This window comes from Phaethon lepturus, unplaced genomic scaffold (genome assembly GCF_000687285.1).
Source record: "Phaethon lepturus isolate BGI_N335 unplaced genomic scaffold, ASM68728v1 scaffold23988, whole genome shotgun sequence".
Classification (NCBI taxonomy): domain Eukaryota; kingdom Metazoa; phylum Chordata; class Aves; order Phaethontiformes; family Phaethontidae; genus Phaethon; species Phaethon lepturus.
Window position 1 is genome coordinate 13,791 of NW_010560087.1, and position 23,545 is coordinate 37,335.

General features: G+C 47.2%; 1 protein-coding gene across 2 annotated transcripts in view; it reads right to left on the reverse strand.

The window, feature by feature from the left end:
- Positions 1 to 3,970: 3,970 nt before the first annotated feature.
- PLXNB1 (plexin B1) overlaps positions 3,971 to 23,545 on the reverse strand; it is a 38,112-nt gene continuing 18,537 nt past the window's right edge. For both annotated transcript variants that reach the window (XM_010293572.1, XM_010293571.1), the window contains 23 exons: positions 22,755 to 22,906; positions 20,761 to 20,866; positions 19,001 to 19,137; positions 18,192 to 18,368; positions 17,826 to 17,994; positions 16,466 to 16,708; positions 14,930 to 15,106; positions 14,450 to 14,598; positions 13,976 to 14,076; positions 12,927 to 13,144; positions 12,568 to 12,746; positions 11,747 to 11,813; positions 11,142 to 11,288; positions 10,482 to 10,659; positions 9,504 to 9,607; positions 8,747 to 8,831; positions 7,835 to 8,001; positions 6,612 to 6,772; positions 6,218 to 6,365; positions 5,442 to 5,506; positions 5,276 to 5,351; positions 4,800 to 4,874; positions 3,971 to 4,273 (listed from right to left, as the gene is read on the reverse strand). In XM_010293572.1, coding sequence (XP_010291874.1) covers positions 4,169 to 4,273; positions 4,800 to 4,874; positions 5,276 to 5,351; positions 5,442 to 5,506; positions 6,218 to 6,365; positions 6,612 to 6,772; positions 7,835 to 8,001; positions 8,747 to 8,831; positions 9,504 to 9,607; positions 10,482 to 10,659; positions 11,142 to 11,288; positions 11,747 to 11,813; positions 12,568 to 12,746; positions 12,927 to 13,144; positions 13,976 to 14,076; positions 14,450 to 14,598; positions 14,930 to 15,106; positions 16,466 to 16,708; positions 17,826 to 17,994; positions 18,192 to 18,368; positions 19,001 to 19,137; positions 20,761 to 20,866; positions 22,755 to 22,906 — 3,186 coding nt within the window. In that variant the 3' untranslated portion in view covers positions 3,971 to 4,168. The remainder of the gene's footprint in view (positions 4,274 to 4,799; positions 4,875 to 5,275; positions 5,352 to 5,441; positions 5,507 to 6,217; positions 6,366 to 6,611; positions 6,773 to 7,834; positions 8,002 to 8,746; positions 8,832 to 9,503; positions 9,608 to 10,481; positions 10,660 to 11,141; positions 11,289 to 11,746; positions 11,814 to 12,567; positions 12,747 to 12,926; positions 13,145 to 13,975; positions 14,077 to 14,449; positions 14,599 to 14,929; positions 15,107 to 16,465; positions 16,709 to 17,825; positions 17,995 to 18,191; positions 18,369 to 19,000; positions 19,138 to 20,760; positions 20,867 to 22,754; positions 22,907 to 23,545) is intronic.

Consider the following 23,545-nt stretch of genomic DNA (forward strand, 5'->3'; position numbering starts at 1 on the left):
CGAAGAAAGGGTGTCGCCTGTGGAGGGGGCGGGAGGGAGAAGCCCGATACTCCTGGCATGGCTGCCAGGTCCTGGGGCTCAGGAGTACACAACTGCCACGTTGTGGGGAGTGGGGGGGGAAGAGGTGAATAGATTCTGGGTAATTGCATCATTGTGCAACACAAGCATGACACGCAGGTTGTATATTAAAATTTATTGAATTATTGTGTAAGAATTCTCTTTATTAAAATCATTTGGACTCTAAACTGATTATTTACAGACAAAACCTCTTATATCACCAATAGATTCCTACATCTCAGAACAGTATCTACAAACAGTTATTACACTATGTAACAAAATTCAGATTTTTTTCAAGCTTTTTATATTAATAATTAATTCCAATTTGAGAAAGACAGTACCTCGGGTGCTCTGAGCAGAACTCAAGGTGTGGCAGGGCATAAATGCAGGTCAGGCCATACCGTAACAGACAGACACCAAGTCACAAGGCTGGGAGAGGGCAGAGTCACCAGGACAGAGGACCGGGAGAGAGACTATTAGAGCAAATGCATTGGGTGTTCTGGAAACCAAAAGCATTATCCCGACTAGAAAGGCACCAAAAAAGCAGCATCTCGCTGCAACTGGGGCACACCTTGAAAAAGAAATGGCATTCCACCGAGGCAGCGGCATCTGAGAATCCTCCATTTTCGTTAAAAAAAAATGAGCCATAATTTCTACAAAAAAAAAAAAGGAAAAAAATGTTTCCAAGTACAGCCTAAATTTGCCACCAGACAGATAAAAGCAAGCGCTCCCACATCCAAGTGGCGTGGGTGCCAGCTACTCTTAGTCGTGCCGACTGGAGAGACATTCAAATACACTAACAGATATTTATCTTAACACTGATCAGTTCTCCGTCTTTCATCCAGACCACTGCGGAAGCAAGTTTCATTCTCTGACCACAGCACTAAATAAATCTTAATGCCTGCCATTCAAGAACATCACCTTCTGAGAATACGCTTAAAGTGGCGACATGCCCTCGCTGCACTCGTGTCTTGCAGAAGGGGAACGGTGGCTGTGGCGGGGAACTCTCAGCTGGCGCCCACAGAACGTGGTACCTGTAAGAAACCAGGAACATCCAGAGAGGATTCTCCATCCTTGAGAAGGAACGTCCATCTCCAGAGTGTCTGACAAGCTGGTCAGGGAATCAGGCAGCGACTGGAAGAAACTTGGAAGGATCGTGAGAAATAAATAAATAAGTCCTCCCTGCAATAGGGAATTTCATAATAAAACCTGTTTTGTGCAAATTTAAATGCAACAGAACCCTGTCGTAGTAATGGATTTTGCCACAGGAGAGGAGCATGGACGGAGAGAAGAGGGGCCATGCCTAAACACCCAAGTTGATCCCGGCAAGGAGCCTTCAGTGCATGTCCACAGGGGAGGAGGATGCTGGTATCTAGAACACACGGATGGGAAGAGATGGGCACCACCAGCTTTCCACCCTCACTGCACCTGCGCTGGGCAGCGCCTCTTGTCCAGGTACGCAAGGACAAGCTCAAGACGTTAAATAAGTCAATCACCTACATTTAGCTCTGTTTTTAAGTCTCGATTATTGCTCTAATAAAAGCAGACTTTCGCAGATACGCTCAGAGAAAGCGGATTATTTCCAACATCCAGCAGCACTACTGAGAAGCAAAGAGGACGCGGAGCCCACTGACCCTACGGCCTGTCAGCCACGTGGGCAGAGGCTGTGCTCTCAGCAGAGACACCTGGACTCCTGTCACTATGATTCCAGGAGAGCCACCAAGTCCTCCTCCCTTTGCCAATGTGGATTCAGAATTAGGCCCCAAGCCACCCTGTTCTGCAAAAGTGCAGAGATAATTCTGAAAAAATAGGGGCAGACATTAACAGTCTGCAGAGCCGTAAATCCCACAGAGAGCCTGTGGCTCCTGGCAGACACTCAGCAAACTGGAGAGGCCACAAACTACACCTCGCTGCCTGGGGCAGAAAGTCCATCCGTCAACACACAAGGGGACAACGCAACTCTGCCACTACACCTGCACCTGCCTCAAACCAAGGAATTGCCTCCTGCAGTTCCCAAGGGAGCAGGCTCTGCTAATGTGCATTGTAGCTGCTTTTTCCCATCTGCCAGTCCTTTCCTCCACCCAGCTTTTTTTGGGCTGATTTAACCAGATTTGGTCGAGACAGAGGTTTCAGAGATGCTAAGATCCCATAAGTTTACTGGAAATGGGTGGTCGGGCAGCAGTGAAACCCAAACTGGTGCCCACCTCAGGGAAAAGAGGCAAACTGTGCCCCCCGCTTCTGCCCGGCAGCAGCCAGCCCGCTCGCCTCCTGCTCCGTAGAGCAGGACAGGAGCAGGAGGTGGCACAGGGGTCTTGGCCGTACCCTGGACACACAGAGTACCTGGGAATACTGCTGAGAGGGTCACAGGAGAGAGCTGCCTTTGTAGGAAGGGAGGCCAGCATTAGCTTGTTTTGTTATATTGCTCAGAGAACAGTTTTGCAACTGCACAGCACTCACACAAAGCCACAGGGCTGATCTGATATATGCAGATAATTACTGCTATATGCAATGTCAAGGGAGGTAGGGACATGACCCTGCCCTGTTTTAGCTCAGGTCCCTCCTGGCCCGCACAATCACCCCTCAGGGACGTGACAGAGGAGTCGGACCTGTCCACCTGCCCCAAGCACGCAGGGCATCAGCGTGGAATTAGCAGCAGGGGGTGAGAACAAGTAGGGCACCCTTATAAATAGGAATTTGCTCCCAGAAGGGCAGAGTACTCTGTTCACAAGGTGCAGGAACTGAGGAGGGAGCAGCAAGGAGCTGCCCAGTGACAGCTGGCAAGTAACTGTGCTCGTACCTGCTCCAGCCTCTCCTTCCTCGCACAAATCATTCCCGTTTGCAGGACACCTGATGCTCCTTGGGAACAACGCAGTTGTGCTTCATGGCTTCCTCGAGTTCACAGCCCACCCAATAACCCTTGTATGTGCCACAACAGGAGAGTCTGGGAAGTGAAACTGAGTAAGGTGTAAGGCAAGCCTAGCAGAAGAGCACACAGCTAAGCCTTGAACTGAGCTGCGGGCAAAAGCAAGCTGCTGTTACGACAACGGAGACATCTACGAGTTATCCCTGCAGACAAAGCAGTGGAGAAAACTTTGCTCCAGTGCTGACAGACGTTTGTCAGTAGAAGTGCACAGAGATACTTCTCCAAGAAAAGCTTTGTCTCAAAGCCACAAAATTAAACATTCTCCTTTAGCATTTAAATACATTAACTTTCTGAGAATATTTACAAGTCCAGTTCAGAGCAGCAGAACAGCTAGACACCGGAGGAAGGGGAAGTGGCACAAGGCATTTGTTGTGCTTTTCCAAGAAGCAGGGCAACCTCTGACCACAAGGAACCAGGAAGATGGATCCCAAGCTGGGTCAGCGGAGGCTGAGGCGAGCCAGGCAGCGACTCTCACATGCTGAATTTGTCCTGAGGGAAAGGGTGAGGGGGTGGTGTCCATTTACAGTAGGCCCCTGGACAAGCACGCATGCTGGTGAGCACGTTACGTCCAAGCAGGTGTCACGTGCGAGCTGTCAGAGACCAGAACACTGGGGAGAAAGAGACCTTTGCCATCGGATGCTCTCCTTTCTACATCCAACATCTGGAACAAGTGGGGACATTGCTGCAAGGAAGTTTCTCAGATGGGATACCGCAAGAGGGCTCGTTAGCTGGGGACAGAGGTTGGCACAGCTGTCAGCCTGGGGAAAGCTTCCTGTGTCCCTGCCAAAATGAGCAGCTGCAGCAGGGGAGTCTCCCAGCACTGGCAAGGGCACCCATGCAAGGCCAAGGACTCCACAGACACGGTGCTTGGTGCTGTCACCTGGCTCTTCAACGTCATTTGGAAACTTGGCACATTCATGTAACATCTGTAGGAAGGAGCTGTGTGGTCCCCCTGACAGTCTGCCAGAGGAAAACCAAAGTTTGTTTTTTTGTTTGTTTTGCTTTTAAAAAGAAAAAACTGTAAAAAAATATTCTCTGAGATGCAAGGACGCTTGTACTTTGTACTGCCTTGGCCATCCCTGTTCATGTCACCTGCGGGTTCCTTGGAGAGTCTGGTTCCAATGGCAGCAGGACACCCTGTGTATAGCTAGGACGAGCACTGTCCCCAGATCAGTCTGTCTGTGCCTGTCACAAATCTGTGACTTTATTCTCCACAGCTGCTGCAATCTGTTGTAGTCTATACCCGAGCTGCATCTTCTGTGCCGTTGGGTCTTCTTCCAAAGCAGTAATGATCTGCAACGAGACAGATTGTCAACACTATCAACCAGCTCAACTCCATGCACCATGGAGAGCCTCAAGCTGGAATCTAGCCTGCTCAAGACTAGAGTGGGTAGGTAGTAATCCATCTCAAATTAACCATAAAATAAATTCTAGAATTCTAGGTTCGTCCTAATAATTTAAAAACTTCATAGTGCAAAAAGAATGCTAAACTTCTCACCTGAAAATGATATCTTTAGTAAATGAATCTGAAATAACTGCACTTCAGTTTTAAGTAGAGTGTTTGGATATCGGAGTCAAAAAAAATAGGAAGCATACACAAAATTCCAACAACCTCCAAGTTAGAGATTAAGTCCTTTTTTGTGATTTCCTCCTTCCCTCTTTGATAAGAATAAAGCAAACTTACGACATGGAAGTTGCGCATGCCAATGAAACAATATAGAGCATTGTAATTGTCTGGCTGCTCTTAACTGTTAATTTTTGGAGGTTGGATGGTAAAAGGAGAAGGGCATGTTCATACCTGCTGGAAATACACACTCACCTGGTCATAGTACTTATTTATGTACTTGTACAATTCATGTAGAGCCACCAGGGAATTGAGGTCACCTGAGTAATTCTGAATAAGAGAGGAAGTTAGACAAAACTGTGAGACACCTAACAATTGTTGTTCTAAATCCCGTGTCCTCACAACTCATTAGGAAATGTGCCTGTTGCATAAAGCAACAGGAAAGGGAATTCATCAGCAGTTCCTAGTGAAGGGAAAAAAAAAAAAAAAAAAACATATCACACATACTCCTTGCCCTGAATCCTTGACTATACTTTTCTCTTCAGTGCTAGCTGGGCAGACCCTTGCCCTGCCCTCCTTGTGGTGCCACAAAGCCGAGCAGCCACTGGGAACGGTCAGTACATCTGAGCAGAGCTGCACACTCAACTGCAATATCTCATCTTTGCATTACTAACTTTCTCTTAGATGCACAGGTGAGGGGCCAGGGTGACTGCTGAAATAATTTTATTTACCCGCGATAGCTCAGCCAGGGCAGAGTTCATCTCCTGGTCACTGGCAGAGATGGTCTGACGAATGTCCGCATAATACCTGTACAATGGCACACAGGCAATTAGCATATTGTTCCTCCTAGCCTCCTTCTTACTGCTTAAACTATGACTCCTCACATTCATTGCTTACCTTTCCACCATCTGCTTGTAGCGAGGAATGTCCCGGGCATAGAGCAGCTTATTGATTGGCGAGTCCTTCAACATCCAAAACCAGAAATTGATTACAAAAAGTTCCTTCATCATGCTGTGGACTAACCTTAGCAGGTAACACCATCACTGCTATTTTCTGTCATTCATTCAGGATTGGGAATTTTTGTCCTCTGCATGGAGAGGCATTTCAAATTCCAGGCTCCCTTCTAGTAATGCAGTCTGAGGAACCATGAGATATGCTGGTGAAGGGACCTCTGGGATCCCTCGTCCAGCCTTCCACTTGGAGCTGGGTGATCACCAGTATGAGATCACATTGGCTATGGCTTTGCATAGCTGATTCCTGAAATCCTCCAGGCATCCAGCCATCCCGTCTCCGGTGACCTGTGCAGGACTGTTCCACACTCAGCACAGGGTGAGTAGTGGTGGTAAAAAGTTTTTCTAACGGCCAACCTGAATCTCCCAAGATGCAGCCTGTGACTTACACTGTCTGCCACAGCCAGCTGGAGTTTAGCTCTGTCCCCCAAGTAGCTGTAAGCTGTAAATAAAGAGCACCCCTCAACAACTTCAGGATGCTAAACAAAAATCAGCTCCTCCCTCCTCTCTTCCCAGGAGTGCCCATCACTCTCCAGGGGCACATGGGAGCAAGGATGGGCCTGGCCTGCTGTCCCAGTGGTGCTATGTAAACATTATTGCCTTCCTGGGGCAGCACTGCCCAACTATCGGTGCCATCATGCTCCCTTCTACCTCGGCACTTACCCGCCCTAACTTATGGTCAGCTATCGTACAGGAGTCCATGAAGGTCTGCGCAATGACCAGGAGCACAGCATCTACGTTATCTGACGTCTGCACATCAAAAACAAACTGTGGATTCTTGATGATGTTGATCCAGAACCGCAGGGGCAGGCTGCAGAGAAGACAGAAGCGCAGTAGGGTATCAGCATAGGTAGCAGCTGTGGTGCTGAAAGATATTCTGCACATTACTGCATCTCCCAGCTTTGCGCTCCCAGCAAAACCAGCTTTTCACCGTGCTCTGCTACCTTGCACTCCCATTTTGCTCCTCCTCAGTAGGCAAAGGTGACTGTCACTTTGCAAGTGATCAGCTCTAGACAGCTTAGCAGTGCCTTCTCCGGGGCCCACAGGAACACCATACCTGTTTGTCTTCCAGATGTGGATGGTCTCAGGGTCTGCAATCCCATAGTGTATTGCCTGCTCATCCAACAGGTCAAAGAAGTATTTGACTGCCAGAGGGACAGGGCGGTTGGTACTGAGGATCACCTGGAACAAGTCATCCACAAACTTCTGCAGAGTGCCCTGTGGAGAACCGAGCAGGACGGAGTCAGCACAGGCAGAGGAGAGTGGAGAGACCGGGGCTCACACACATGAGAAGTTACTCTCTTCTGCTCACCAACCTCCCCTCACTGGTCCAAAGCTACCTCCCCTCCACTGCAGGGAGCTGCAGCAAAGGAGAAAGGAGGTCCCAGCAATTTCTGGAACAGAGGCCAGGGAGAAGCTCAGGAAGAAAGCAAAACGCCGAGGGGAGTCAGGTGTACTCAGAGCCACTGCAGGTTAAGGGGATTGCTGCAGGGGAGAGAGCTTGCAACATGATGCAGTGGCACCGAACCATAGAGACTGCCTAGTGGAGGGGGACTGCTGGCTGCCAGCAGCTGTATTCCACCGGACAAGAACAAGGAGGAGGGTTTTGCTCAGCAGCAAAAGGAAGTTCAGTAAATGCGGGAAGAACACAGGCACTGCCTGGCAAAGTGCCTGGGCTGTCCCTTGAGGAATGGTACTACTGCAAGCAGGGCATTGCTGGGGAACCTGGATGCCAAAAAGCTGACCCTTTCTTAAGGACAGAGCAGAAGGACAAATTCCTGGCTCAATTTTTTAACAATGACACTGGAATAAAGCAAAAAGGAGCAAGCAGGCACTATGCCTGATTTATGACTGCAGCTGAATCTGTACATGGCTGGTTTGCACTATTAGCATGCAGCAGGTAACAGGTCAGTCCTATCTTCTTGGCCCTGAGTGGGGTGGAAGGTGAGCAGACCTGGCAGCCCGGTGAACATTGCTGCCAAAGAAACTCTGCTGTGAAGTACAGGGTACCTGATTTTTTCTGTGGGACACACAAAGACAAACATGGGGTAGACACAGGGATAAAACTATTTCTCACTCTCCTAGAGACTCTGCAAAACTTAACCCATTAGTAGGAGTACAAGTTTGGCACTGCAGTGCTGGGATCGGAGGGGAAACAACCGGCATATACATCAACCCAGGCAAAGGGGCTCCTCATCATCACACACATCCCTGCAATCTGCTGGGGGATATGAAGGAAGGCAAGATCCCAAGCACAACACAATCAGTGCTGCTTCTCACCTTCATTGAGAGTAGACGTGTCAGATAGATCTCTGGGATTGCCTTGGCTCGCTCCCGATCTCTTAAGCTCCCACGCCGATGCTTGGGAAGCTCTGGCTCTTCTGTTGGTTTTACCAGGTGCCAAAGTTTGATCCCGCCTTCATCTGCATCCTCCAGCATTGGTGTTTCTAAAACAAGCAATTGTTTACAGATGAGAGTCCATTCTCTCACAGCAGGGCTTGGCCAGGTAAGCCCCAAGGAAGCAAAATTTCACACTATGATAGAAACACAAATGGGAAAGAACCTCTGAAGGCCTCTATCCTGCCATCTGCACAGAGTATACCTGTTGCTAGCACTACAGCACATTGCTTTTGTCCACCCAAAACCTTCAAGGTCTTGGAAACTTCCCCAGACAGAGATCCTCCATCACCCCAGTGGTCTGTTCCAGGGCTGCATCACCCTTTTGCTGAATAAGTTAGTTTTTTTTTTTTAACACATCCAGTTTGAACCTGTTAAAACTGCAGCTTGTGGTTATTGTCCCTTCGTGCCACACGAGTATCCATGGAGCTGTTTGCTCTGCCAGGCAGTAAAGTAACTGCCTGTCATCCCGTCACCACCCTTGGGCCACACTCAGCACCTGAGATATTAAGAGTCTTATATGTTGCAGACTGCACTCAGCCCTAGAGAGTCAGAACTAGAGAACTGTGCTTATCCTGCACTTTCATGCCCAGCCTGGCTTTCCTCTGCTCTTACACTCTTGCTTTTCTCCCATCTCACCTGCCCAAGTTTTGAATTTCCTGACAATCCTATGAGGGTCCAAATCATGTATCAGCCTTCTATTGCAGCGTAAAGCTGGGACTATGGCAAGAGACTTGTCCCATTAGCTGTCAAGTGCTATAAAATAATTTTATGAGAACAGGATGTCAAACTCACTCTCTCCTGGGATGTAATCCTGATTCTCCCTATGGATGTGCTTGGTCAGGCGTGGGACCAGTGCTACTGTTGCTCCATCAGGCACCTGCACACAAACAAAAATCAGCATTCAAAACAAAAGGTATGTTTCTCATCAGTACAACAGGCATGTGCTTGTAGACCACAACAGACTATACCGTTACTAGAAATAGGTACAAAACCAGGGATTTTGGGCCACCATCACTGTCTTTCCTGATGGTGGAAGAATCTTGTTTGTACCAATTAAACTGTTGTGCAAAGTACAATGAAGATGATAATATTCAGGGACTGAGGTCATTCACATCTAGAACATGTTGCAGCAAGGTATGACATACTGGTGCAAGATATGACACATTAGTGCAAGACAGTTAAAAAAACCCCCTCTTTCCATTCCTAGAAGCTGCTTCCCAGATCAGTGTGCCATCACCTACTAACTGATTTGGACTGGAACATTAACAGATCCAGCAGCTTCACCTTCATTGTAACAGACACCAGGCATGAACTTGAGCGTCTCCTTCCAAGCTCACACCTGCCCAACGTCTCAGGTGGGGGTTAAGGAGGGGGCTATACTTGTTGAAGTCAGAGTGCAGGCCACAGCACTGACTTAATTTGAATATGCTGCTGCAAAAAAGCTCCAACCTTTTGACAATGATGCAGCAGGAGCCAGAGCCACAAACACAGCATAACAGTGTGTAGAAGATGAGAGGAGAGACAAGGCAACAGTAGACTGAGTTCTGACCTTGTAATGCTGAAGAGTGTTCAGGCGTTTCCAAGTTCCTTGAACAACAGATGTCACATCCTCATCGGACAGTATCAGATGACCTGCCAGCCCCGATCTCCACTCTACAGCCGTTAAAACACAGAAAATTGAAAGAAAATCTGTTAATTTCAGGCATCTCTGAAGTCTGCTGTGCTTCAACCTGGTTGACCTCATTATGCACCCGCTGATCCTTGTGAACCTTTACCCATGCTATTTCACAGACAGCTTAACCTGAGCAAGTGTCTGTAACAATGCCGAGTCCTGCAGTCACAGGACAGTCTGTCTGAGCACAGGGACAGGCAGCCTCATGGTTCCTCTCACCAAGTTCCTACAAATTCTGTCAGACTGTAAATCTTCAAGCAGCTGATGCAAACCACAAATATGCACCCATAGTCCTTATTAGCTACTATCCCCCCAGTACCTGCTCATCTATAAGTGTCACCAGTATTCAGCAACAGCTAAAGAATGAAGAAGACAGAAAACTGAGCAGTTTCCCTCACAATGTAAGTCCTACCTTTCATTAACCACTGTGGGCAAAATATTCCCTGACACACAGTACTGAGATGCTGCCATTGACTTCACTGACAGGAAGAGCCAACCTACGACTACAGCATCTCTGTGCTGCACTCAAATCCTCCTCCTCTCCTACACGTTCTCCATGCTTTTTTCCCCCCTTGCCCAAGCCATTGCCATTGTCCAAGTCTGGCAAAAACACCATGAAATGGGAGAGGCTGGACCCAACTGCTTCTTTCCCACCCTTGCCTCTTGCTGTTAGCCTCTTCCCTGCATTATGCCTTGTTGGGTCCAGCCAGAGTACAAGATCCTTGGTCAGTGGATCACTCTGCACACTCAGCAGAGAACGACAAACGTCATGCATGCCAGGGCGCTGGGCACAGAGAGCAAATGAACACTCTTCCACTTCCTCACTGAGTTTTGGCACCAAGGAGTTCTGCTCACCGAGGTCCAGGGTGTCTGGGTCTGGTCGGTGACAGTATGGCGTCCCTTTATAGATCTGATCTAGGATTTTCTCCTTCACCTGTGTTATGGTATCACAGTCCAGCACTTTTGCAGAAATCCCTTGGGAGTCCTCTGCCCCTCCTGCAGCGACTCCTGCTTGTGTCAAAGCATTTAAGGTCTGGGGAAGAAAAGAAAAGGTCACAGCTACTCAGCTGATAAGATTACATCTGACACATTTACACCTTTGATGATTGGCATTAAGGCAAGTTAACAGCTAGTCCTTTCACTGGAAGAGTTTCAGAAAAGAAAACATCACAGATGTTAAACACTGCATTCTCAGTCTTGTGTCAAGAGCTGGAAGCCAATTCAACAGCGTTGGGCAGGGGTTTCAATGTGCCATCAGCAATTTCATCCCCTTATTTCTAGACACAGGGCACAGCACACACATCAGATTACTGTGGTGATGGTTCCTATCAGCCTAGGGCAAAAGCGCCTGATTTCGCAGACCTCTTGGTCACCTATAGAGTTGTGCTGCTGGGATAACCCTGGCTCCCAGGAGACAGTGGCAGGATGCTGCACTTCTGCCTCAATAATGGGAGCAGAGACATTCAGCCCTGTCACACTGGAGAGCCCAGAGGGAACAGAAGATTTGGTACTTACCAGAGTCCGGTACTCCAGGTCCTCTCTCAAAAGGCGGTTGTCATTCAGGGTATATTTGGCTTTCCCTGTCACCCAGTCGACTGGCCCTTTGTCCACCTGGTGCTTGATTCCTCGAAACAGCATGTAAAGGGGCTCCCCAACAGAATCCTGCCACAGAAAGGAAGGAGTATCACCTGAGAGAAATTCAGCTTCCATTGAAACATGGACACCCAGGCAGAGGAGGAGCAGGACTGAGGATACGGCAGGTAAGCCACAGCAGGCAAAGACTGAGCCTCTGCTGACAGCTCCGGCTCCATGCACAAGGAAAGGAATTAGATCAGAATCTGTCCTCCTCACGCATAGACCAGCCTATGGCCAGCGTGTCTCAAGATAAAAGAGCTATACTGAGCCCTCCATGACCTGGTGAGACATCTTGGAAACAATGAGTGGTATTAATGCTGACTTAAGCATTCCTGTCCCCACTGAACAGCCCAGCTCTCTCAATCCTCACCCCGAAATACAGGATGACTCTGGCACTATTTCAGCTATGAACAAGCCACAAAGCAAAGCTGTGGCTGTCTCCCCTCTTCTAGCCCCTCCACACCACAAAGGGACAAAGAGCTCACCCTCACAAATGCGTACAGGCAGATGGACATCCAGTTGGTTAACAGCTTCTCTACCACTGTTTCTGTCCTGAAAGAGAGCATGAGGTTGGTCACAGGAATATGGTTCAGAGCAGGGAGGGATTTGGAGATAAAGATCACACCCCTTGAGAAAAGAGCACACTGAATGATGATACAAGATCAAGAGAGAGTTTTTAAAAAAAAAAAAAAAAGACTTTAGAAACCAGTAAGGTTAATGCTTGTGATATCACTTATTTGAGGCACTTTTCAGCCTGAAGGAGGCACCAAATTACAGAAGTTGAGGAGGGACAAGGACACAGGACAGAGGAGAGCCTCTGGTAGGTCGCAAACAAAGGAAATTTGTTCACATCAGAAGGATGGACCAGACAGGAGGCTAATGGGGACCCAAACACAGGAGATATTTCAGTTTAGCTTCCAAACATGGCCTGACTGTAAGCCCAGGGGCTTCTAAACAGTAAAATGAGATTAGCAGACTTGGCAGTCCCCTAGTACCTGAACACAAGTTGAGAATTAATGTACAGCAGCTTCAAAAGAAGAGGAATTCGAGGTGGGCAACTCCAGCTTTCTACTCTTTTGACACCTTTCTTGCTATATTCCTTGGACAATTGCCAACTGGCGAGAGTAGTACCATTGTTACTGCTTCCTCCTGTTTGATGCATGTTGTCTCCACACACACTGGTCTTATAGCTGCAGCCCATGCCATGATGTTATCCTACTCACAGGAGTTTTGGACCTTGCCAGCTGGGCAGAAAGGCTCTGCCCCCTCAGATAGCTAGCAGTGGGACCTCAGCTGGCTCACTCACCTCCGCAGCATCAGCTTGGGGTTCTTGGCCACATACTGCTCCACAAGGTCATTCAGGAGTGTTTTGAGGATGTCAGTGAAGTACTCCAGCTTCCCATGCAGCGACACAGTGAGCAATGATGCCACATAGGCCCGGTCTCTTGGAGAGAAAGTGCGCTGGATTTCCAGAGTGTGGATGAACTGGTAGGGAGAGAGATAAGCCAGTGTGTGAATCTGCTGAAAACAAGGCAGTCACAGCTACTGGCTCTTGGAAGAAGTGATGCTGCAGGGAGCTATTCAGGAATGAACTTTAACAGGCACTGCCCGCTTCCTGACATGTCCCTGGCCCCACAGCAGGCTGCAAGCAGAGAGGGACATTACCTTGGTGAGGAAGAGCTTGCTGTTGAGCAGGTTGGAGAGCTGGACTAAGCCCTGCTCCACGGTTTGCCGCCGGCACTCAGGGATGTCCAGGTCTCTTTGCAGTGGTGACTCACGGTGGCCCGGGAAGAAGATGCGCTCTGCATAGGACTTGTAGTCCAAGAAAGGGATTCCTGTGCCCACAAGGTCACTTGTGAGGTCCATCATCTCAGTCATCAGGTCTGAGGGAAAGGAAATGCCCATGAGATTGACTACATGATCACACAACTGATGGTGCAGAGCATGAGGCGAGTGCAGGAACTAGGGCCAGCAGGATGGGATTGAGGAAGAGGAAGGATGTTTCCTATCAGGAAGAGGCACACTGGGGTCCCATTTCTAGAACATTTAAAACTAGATTAGGCACTGGGAGAAACGCATGAGGAAACTTCCAGCCTTAGGGAGGAACCAAAAGGTGAATTTGGTGATTATTCTCACTTAGTCAGGGGCTGGCTTCCAGATTTATAAAGAGGAAGCCACTGTTCAGCACAGATCTGTGGCTATAGGCACTACCTACATTAGAAGTAGTGTATTAGAGATCTCCTGTTCCTCGCTGCTACCCACATTAGTTGGAGGTTACAGTCTGAGTCACCTGCACAGTTTCAGAGCCCCAGGTCTCCCACACAAGGGCTCACTGCTGTAAGCAGCTGAAGTACAAGGTTTGCGGGCCCAGAAAATGGAGGTGTAATTCAACTTGCCCTACACAAAGACTGGGCTAGCTGTCCTTAAGATCTCTCCAAGAGTGCTGTCTTGACCTTTAGCTCTTAATCTGAGTTTTGAGGATGAACTGGAGAATCAGAGGGGTCTGTATAGACCACTGTGCTCTGAATTAAAAAGAAGAAGAATTAAAAATAAGAGGAATTTGGCTATATGTTTCAATGCACTGGCACAGGATAAAGTTATTGCCTGCTCTGAGCTACCCAAACAAGTATGCCGGAATGGAAAGAGAGGTAGGGCTGAGAGTGGTTCTTCAAGCTTCCCTGAAGCTGCAAGAACCTAGGAGCTCAGTGACTGACCTGTGAATTCCTTTTTACATCTGTCCCGAACACTTGTTTCCAGATTTTCCAGCTGGATTTGAACTTTCTTGTAATCCCTCAGAGCCTGTTTGCTTTTCCTCCTGCAACAAGAAGCAGAATTGTTCCCAGTGGCACTAGCCCAGGGATTGTCCTTGCCAACTGTTGTGTTGCTGCCAAAGACTCCAGGGCAACTGGTGTTGAGGTGATTTCCACTGAACATCATCTTCACAGGACACCAGTGTTCCATAAACTAGATGTGTCTCTTGGAGCACCCATTACATGTGGACTCTGAATGAACTGTGACCAGCAGGTGCAACATGCCCCACACATCCAGCAACACTAGGGGCTCAGAATTTGGCACAAAATAAAGAAAACTAGGACCTTGTTTAGCCCAAGATGTACATGCTTGGCCACATCCACTGAGTAATGTTGTATGAGGTCTTTAAGTTCCTCTACAATATCAGAATTTCTTACCTGTATATGAAGACGATGACCAGAACAATCAGTGCCACAAAAGATGCACCAACACCCAAACCAATTTGTGCCTCCAGTGGGAAGGTGAGCTGGCTTTCTGTGTCATACTGCACTCGGCCCAGGAGGAAGTTCAGGTTTCCCATCTGTACCTGTAAGAAAGCATATGCCACGACATAAGCTCTGTGCAGCAATGAAATGCAAAGCCACAGGGCTTCTCCAGAATGGGTACAGGTGGCATACAGCTCTCTAGCAAAGCTGTCCCACAGCACAACTCCTGAATCCAGCTATACCATTTGCTTTCAGGCAATATTTGACACATAAGAATAGAGTTGAGAACAAGAGCAGCTCCTTGCCACCTCTGGTACCTCCCCTGTCCCCCACCAGGGCTTTTGCCTTTCTGCCCCTTCCTGCTTCTACCACTAATTCTTGCTTTTGTTTCAACAAATGACAGGATTTCTTGCAGTACTGCTGATTCCCTACCGTGAACTCTGGGAGCAAGTCTGTGCCCTCCCGCTTCGTGCGGTGCCGTGGAGCTGGCTGCTCAGAGGGAGGCTCACAGTAAAGATGATTCCTTGTTAGTGTCTTCACCACACAGATTCCTTCCCCAATCATAGCCATAACTTCATCCTTAGAAATAGCTAGATCTAGATTTTCCCCCTGGAACAGATGTGGAACAGCATATCAAATCAGGGAAAAATCAACTCTGCATTTCCATGGCTCCAGAGAAGATGGAGGAGACCAACACCATAAGGTGAAAGCAGCATTTTTCCTTCTCTGACTAGGCTTGCATCTGAATTGCGTGCAGAAGTTCATTTTGTAAACTAAAAAATTCACTTGCATACGATTTAGATTATAGCTTTAGGACCCACACCATGCTGCATAAGTACAGTTATAAATAGCCTGTCTTCTTAAGTCTCTTCAGCCACAGCACAACTAAGCTCGACTCTTCACTCTATGTGTATATGCATATACATACACACAATGTGTATATATTTAAATAAGTAGTCTCATGTCAGTTAACCTAAGCACTCAGGTGAGTCAATCAATGCCTTTCACAGGTGTTACACATTTATGCTACTGTTTTTATCTGCTACACAAATATGCTTTAATTTTTGGGGATTAAGACTTTTTAAAAAATTTAAATAAAACTGTGCTGGCTGATGTTAATTACATTTTTATGTTTTAATGCTTTCTAAGCTGAATCCAGCAGCAGCATTTTCATGCTTTTCCCCAGAGTTCTGTCAGAGTATCCTGACAGGTTGGTAGATCAACCTCCTTGCTCTTTGAAAGCTTGCATCTTGTTAGTTCTCTTTCAGTCTTCCCAAATTGCCCTGCTTCTCCAAGATGCATTCAATACCAATGGCAGCAGTCTAGACATTTTTAGACTAGTACATCCTCACAGTTTTTACTCATAATTGAAAAAAAGAGCAAGTAGAGAAAGTGCATCTCCAGCTGCAGCCATTAACTTTCTTAATGAGTACTGGACTAAAGAGTACCTTTCTATATAAAAGAAATACCTCAGATTTTTTTCTTGCATGTACAGAAAAAACATTAGCCACTCTGCTCTTCTGTATCACCTTTAAAGAGTGATTTTCCTATCTCCACCTAGTAACAGGTCTTCCCTACTGCCAGGATTCTTTTACTCCTAAATTACTTCTAGAGGTATCTTAAAAAGTTATGAAAAAGCCAGCAGCTGAGAATAGGATGTGGGGTTTATTTAGTACTAATATTTCCTATACAAATAGCTTATTAGGGTTAAAAATAAAAAAGCATGCAAATTTCCACAAGCCCTATGAAGTCCTTAACAATGATTTACGGGCTCAAGAAGCTTTTTTTGACGCACTCTTCCCCCTTGTTACGTACCATTTCTCATAGGCCAAAGTAGATGTGCTGTGACAGGTTGTAAGCCTGTCAAATGCTTTAAAACCTTGGATGCTGCATGACACCAATTTAAAACACTCAGGTTAGAAACAACTTTGTACAAGGAACATTATTTCCAGATGATTTTTGTGTTACCTCCACAGAGATGACGCTTCCTGGCTTGTGACGATATGGTTTGGCAGGGTCTTCAGCATTCAATGGTTTTAGGATGGGGTTGACTTCGTAAGAGAAGGGCATGGGATGCAATGAGTTGAAATCAAAGCTCAGATTATCCAGAATAAATTCCAGTTTGATATGGACACTCCGCAACAGCAGGTTAATGGCTGGAGTTTTGCACAGGATCAGGTAGGAGGAGTTAACAAGACATGGTTCTTCAAACTAAATGCAAAAGGCAAAAAATGTGTCAGTAGCGAAACACTAACGCTTCTCCTGCAGCTTTGCAATACTTCCCAACCCTGAGAAATATGGGGCCAGTCTGCATTCCTCTCATCTGGAGCAATGCCAGAGGAACTCTGCTTAATCGTAGAGGCAAAAATCCAAGATCTGAGTAATTCCCCATGTTCCTCTAAAAGTTTTCACAGCACTGGTTTTGTTGCAAGTACCTCAGGAGTGGGTCTCAGCAGTGGGAATCAGCTCTGCCATTCCCCCAGCAGCAAATCCTGGAGAGGCATCAGCTTTAGATCTCCCTGCTCTGACAGAACAGGACCAAAGGCCTTCAATGCAAGGCTGATTTCCTAGCCTGAATGCTTCTGTGAAAAAAGTGTTCCTTCATCCAATTTGATACATTTTATATGTTTGGTGAAAGTATTAATTTTTTTTTTCCTCTCTTACAGCCACAAATGCCTTCCTAAGAACATAGGTAAAACCAGCTATTACTGATGCATGTGCATCAGAAGCATATTCCCCCAGTTTATGTACAGGAAGCCCTCCATCATTTGCACTAATAATGCAAATCCTTCTCGTACTTTGGCTGCCAAACACAACTACTTATGCAAATTCTCTGTGACCTTGATGATCACATCAATACCCCTGTCAAGATGTTGGCAGCCGGAGAGCAGAAAATGTTGGTGGAACTGTTAATTTCACTGAACTCTGCCTGGTTTTGTATCTCAGAGTGAAAGAGAGCCCAAGGCATATAGAGATGGACTGGACTATGCAAAAGGAAGAGTCTGGAGCACAGACATGCCGAGCCACACAAGCTCTCTGGCTCAGCTGTAGATTTCTTTATCTCCATGCTGCTGCTCTGCTGTTTCTGTCCCACATCACAAGTCCTGCACATCTCTAAGCAGAGGTAGACCCAACTCATGGAAATGTTTGTGAAAGTGCTTAACCTCTCAGTCTGGCAGGAAACACTTCCACTTGGCCAAGACTGTTGGTACAATCCAAGCAGATAACAGCAAGCACGGGGAAAAGCCCTAGGGACAGAAAGTCCGCCTCTCCAGAGAACACATCAACCCTTATGCACCCTCAGCTCCACAGCACTTTGCTATGCTACCTGCTGGACACTGCACAGAGCGTCCTTGGGGCACTCGGTGTCTGGGATGATTCTGCGCCATCGTCCCAGTCCTCGGCGCCGGCGTTCAGATGGAGAAACTGTAACTCGGATTTTCGGCTTCTGTACAACATCCAAGTTGTATCCATGAACTCTGAGCACCCTCCCTCCACTGAAAGAGAAAAAGTAGCTAATTTCACCCATCTATTATTCATTAACTCTGTCTCGCCCATGCCCCCACCCTTCTGCTCATGCTCATTCCTCAAGCTTGGCTTGACTCCAAAGCGCAGCTCAACACACAGATGCCATTGGTGCTGTAGTACCTGCCTCAGCACACAGCCCTGGGGAAGGTGCACTCAGTCTTTCTACCTGAGGAAGCTTTTAGGTGGCTCTGCAAAAGTGATGTTGGGATCCAGAGTATATCTGAAGAGGGATCCTTCCAGTCTCCGCTCTTGGTCCCCATATTTGATAGTGACTGGGAGTTCTGCAGACACATTGCTGGGACTCGTCTGGCATGCCAACTGATCCTCCGTCATCTCAGAGAGGCTTGGAGGGACAGAAGAGAGAACAAGGGATTAACACAGCCACTGCAGAGATGTTTTATAGTACTATACCCTGCTCTTTGCAGTCTGTAAGCCTCTCCTGCTATTTTCCTGAATTTAATGCTGAAAGGTTTTGGGCTTTATCTAAGCAAGTGATAATTGCGGGGCAGTTGTCAGTGAGCAGCACATGGACAAAAAGCAGATACAGCTGCTGTCCAGACTGAGAGACTGGAAGTATGCTATCAAGGCATGTGCACCTTCTCATCAGCAGTGCTGTCAGGTGTATGTGTCCCAGGATGCAAGAGAACAAGCAGCTCTTAGCGTTAGTCTGCAGGAGCCAACTGCAGTTCCCCATCAGCCAACAGAGAGCTGTCAGGATGGGGCATAGTCCTGTCAAAAGACATGCAGAACAGAGGCCATGTAGCACTGTTCATGTCCAAGGGAATGTGGGCAGGAATGTAAGATGGTCAAGGTTGCTGCCATGACCCTCAAGGGGAGGATCTCCTGGAACACAGAGGAGAGCAGAGCTCCAACAGCCTGAGCTAAGCACAGAGTCAGGCAGCATCACACCCTGCGGGGCTCTGGGAAGGGCTGGGGGCAATGCACAGCCAGCACATTGGCAGGCTCTGATCTTACATGTGGCAAGGGAGGTCTCCAAGCAGGACACTGATCTCACTAGGATGCCCAGTCAGCAGCTTTGAGCCCAGAAGGGTAAGGCAGGTTCCTCCTGCTTTGGGACCCTGAGTCGGAACAATGGATTTCAGCTCTGGGTTCTAGAAGCGGAGGGGAAAAAAAAAAAAGAAAAAAAAAAAAAAAAAGGAAAAAAAGGAGGTGAGTAACAAGGACCTCCAAAGATAAGGCAAGGAAGGAAAACAGCAGAACATGTTCAGTGACCTCCAGTGCTCTGAAAACAGAAGCTGTAGATCCCAATCACAGGCTCCAGCAGCTACCTTATGGAGCACAGGCAACAGAGGAGGCATCAATCACACCAGCAAGAGCTACGGATCAGGGACCAGTCTTTCCACAGGCTGCAAAAGGCAGATGGATGCTGCTAACAGCAGAGCTGCGAGCCTCACACACAAACCCTACGATTAACAGTTCAAAGGGATTGTTCAGATCAGTAACTGGATTAATAAATCCGGTTAAGAGAAACAACGTAGCAAATAAATTGTCTGTTTGTCTAGTATATGAGAAGATTACCAGCAGGGAGCCCTAAGAATTTGTATTGAGACCTGTGCTGTTAAACGTACTTGTAGGTGACCTGGACAAGGGAAATGAAATTTGATAAATTATTCAGAGTAACAAAAACTTAGTATCACTGAGGAGTTGCACCAAAATTTAGAGGAACGAGGCAGAGTGGCACAATTAAGTCACTGCTGATAAATGAAGAGCAAGATACACGAAGTGAGAAAGAGCAGGGAGACTACATAGCTCCTGCCCATTTAAGAGTGCTTTAGTACCTGTAACAACTTTACCAGCTGTAAGCACAGATCTCAACAAAAACACACCAAGTGGTAGGAATTACTTGGAAGGGAATTAAGAAAAAAGGTATTTATGCCACAGTAAAAATTTCTTTTGCACTTGTTTCTTCAACATAGAATACAGTTCTCATCACCCTGCCTCAAAATGCTGATAACAGAACCAAAACCAAGAGAAGAGCAACAAGCATAATCCGGTATGTAAAATGGTTCTATACAGCCAAAAATGGAATAGCCTAAGACTTTTCAGGCATCTCTTTCCCCTTCACGTGGGAGAGGGGGACATGCAACTAGGTACATAACTTGTAAGTTGCACAGCAAGGATGAAAAGTGAGTAATTGTATCTAAAAAGTGCTTAAGTATTATTTCATAGTTGCTGCGTTTAAGATATCAAAAACTTATCAGAAACATGTTTAAAAACAAGAAGAAACATTTCTCCATACAATGCACAGTAACTTTGGACTTACGGCTACTAGCTGCTGAAGGTCAGAAGTTAAAAGTACGTTCAAGCAGCAATTTGCAAATTAATAAAAGGAAAGTCAGAAGTCTTAGTAAGATGTTAAGTCACCAGTAAAAAAAAAAATCTCCCAATCAGAATGGTACCTGGATTTTTTCCTCTTTTTTTAAGCATTTAGTAGTTACCATTGTTAAAAAAAATTAAAAAATCACTAGACTACAGAATCTTTAGTATTATCCGGTACAGCTGTTCTTATAATCTAAGGAAGGGGTAAAAAAGAAAACAAAACACTTTTGTCCCCCCCGTGCCCCCATCCCCCGCCCCGGAACACCAGAAAAATCAGATAAAAATACCACCAGCAAGTGCCTGATAGAGTCCCACAAGTTCATGCAACAGACAGCCATTTAGCAAAGATACTGGAAGAACAGGAAGAGGTATTAAAGAAGCCATCATTATGTTACCTGATAGGTGAAAATATGCCCAGAAACTCCACGTCCTCCTCCAGGCACTTCCACCACAACGTGCCCAAATCTCTCTGTCCAGCTCCCGCCAGTGACGCATACAATACTGCAGGGCAATCCAAGAACAGTGTCACACCATGGAAGAGCTGGTGAGCTGTACCCATTGCACCATGTCCTAAAACCTTCTAACAATCACAGCTCCCTTCTTTCAGCCTTATCACATGCTCAGAATATATAACTGAACATTGAGAAACACCTTTAAAAGCTGGATTAGGTGCAGCAGAAAAAAGCAGGGAGTGGTTCCAAACAGGTCCATCCTATCCAAGATGATCGTTTCTGGGACAGACAGGATGAAGCCCACTGTATCACAGATATACAAAGAGTCCAAGAACTCTGCTATTGTCCAGAGCTGATCAAATCAATCACACCTGGAGCGACCCCAGGCTAGCCAGTGGTCAACCCGCACATGAGCGCTGTGTCTGAAAAACTCTGTAGGTTTAGCTGGCACTGGTCTTCAGCCAGTGGCCTCTGGGACCAGCCAGTTCCCCTGATCTGCACTACCCATTCTTCCCAGCCCTGTTTCCAGCCATAATTTGGTATGGGAGATGCTGACAATGTGAAAAGTCAGGTTGTACATAGAACAGGGCAGCAAAGAATCCCATGTTACAGCACAGATTTGCTAACAGCAAAACTACCCTGCAGGAGACTTCCCAGCCTTTCTACACTGTAGGAGATTGACTTTGTCTGGGCCTTGCTCAGGAGTGGGTTCCAGGTTCACAGCTATATCCCCTCAACCAAAAAGGTTCAGGAATTTGAATCAGTCAGTGCAGTCCCAAGCCAGGACCCTGTGATGCCAGGTGATTTACAGATACAGAACAAAGACGGTGCGAACCCCAGAAGGATTATGCTCTACATCTAGGATGAAAACAGAAAGCAGATGGATCCAGACAAACAAGGCGCACAGACAGGACAACACTGCTGAACACAACAGGCCATTCCCCAGCAGGATCTTACCTGGCTCCCAAAGGGAAGGGTGCTACAACTACTGCTACTATGGAATGGAAAAAATGGGTTTGCGACAGCTCTGATGAGAGGTTACTCACAATTGCTTTCCTCTTCTCCTGCTGGTTGCTTGGCTCCTCTCCCTCCCTTGTCTAAGGCTCCCACCTACCTGCCCTGCCACAGGCCAACTACACAAAATGTTCCTTTCTCCTTGCTTCCTAGCTACCCTGCAGTCACATCTCTCAACACCTGACTACACTGCCTTGTTATATGGTCCTGCCCTGGCCAGACACACCAGTTATCCAGTTCTCTATCACTGACATTAGCTGGATTCAGCAGGACAGGTCCTTTTACTTCTCATCCTTCTCCTAGCCACTACTTTTACAAGCATTGTATGATCTGCCAGGCACTTCTAGCACAGGGCCCACCAGGACTCCCTGGTCTGCCCCTGGTTGAAAGGGTCCTTTCATTGGATTTGTTCATGGGAAGTGGAATTCTGGCTGGCAAGTAAAGCATGATAGTCTAGGCGGTGCTCACTCAAGCAGAGGCAAGAATCTGTTCCGTACCTCCAACCATGTGTTCTCATCCTCACCCTGTGTTAACATGGTCAGGATATTGTCTTAGCAGTGACACTCACACAAGCCCTGTCCTTTGCTTTAGTGAAATAATCCTGTGGCTGGGAGACACACCCATGAAAGTGCATGGTTCCAAGCCTGTAACTCCCTGATTTGGCTGGCCTGTGGGCTCTGTACTGGCAGTGCGGTTGGTATACGGCAGCAGTGTTTGGCCATTGCCTTGTACACAACCTTATCTCTCTAAGGTCACTGCCTGAGTCACTCAATCAGATAGTGACCTTACTCAGGGGCACTCCCTGGGGAATGGGCAAGGCTCAATACCTGCTACAGCAAAGGCAATAACATCTCAGGCTGGTGTCAGCAGCCAAGGGAAAAGCCAGCGCCTGCCCCTGGGAGGAGGTTTCACAGATACTCTACCTGCTAGAGATCTCATACTCTTGAGCATCTACGGCACAGGGAATTCCTGCAACAGTGACAGTTTCTGCAATGTCTTGATGTTTCTGCCCGAGGTTTGAGCCAGTGATGGTGATTCTAGTGCCACCCTCCACTGGTCCAGACAGGGGGTACACCTGCAAAGACATCCGCGCATGTGTAAATGTCACAGTATCTCAGACCTCTGCAGTCTGGCAACTGATCTACAGCACAGGGCCCTTAAACTGCCCCATTACAAACTGCCTGGCTGGGTCACTGCTACGGATTCCTTTTATTGGCTTGGACTAGTACCAGGTTGCACCCTCATTAGAAGGATGGCCATAAAGAACACCACAGTCAGAGCCTTCTTTCCCATATCTCACTGTTGCCAGCAGCCCCCCCAGAGGTGATAATCCACTACAGACTTCTAAGGCAAGGACTGACCTGCTTTGCCTTCTCATCAACATGCTGACAACTCCATAGGGCATTTCTGCTCAAGAGTGGGAATGCATAAGCCAATACATGTAGTAGTATTGAAGCAGCAAGCACCATTCCCCCCCTCAGCATCAGTACGACAATGAATTGCATGCTGCACAAACGTCAAAGCTCTGTCCCTGAGCAGCATCCAAGATAAACTAAAACAAGATGCAGCACATGGATGTTGTGTGCCACTGGAGGGAGGACAAGCTGACAGCAAAAGGGACACATGGCTACAGACACTTTTCATGTGGCAGTTAGCAAGAAACATTTAAAATAAACAGACAAAAATAATCAATTCCATATTCCAGTAGCCTGTC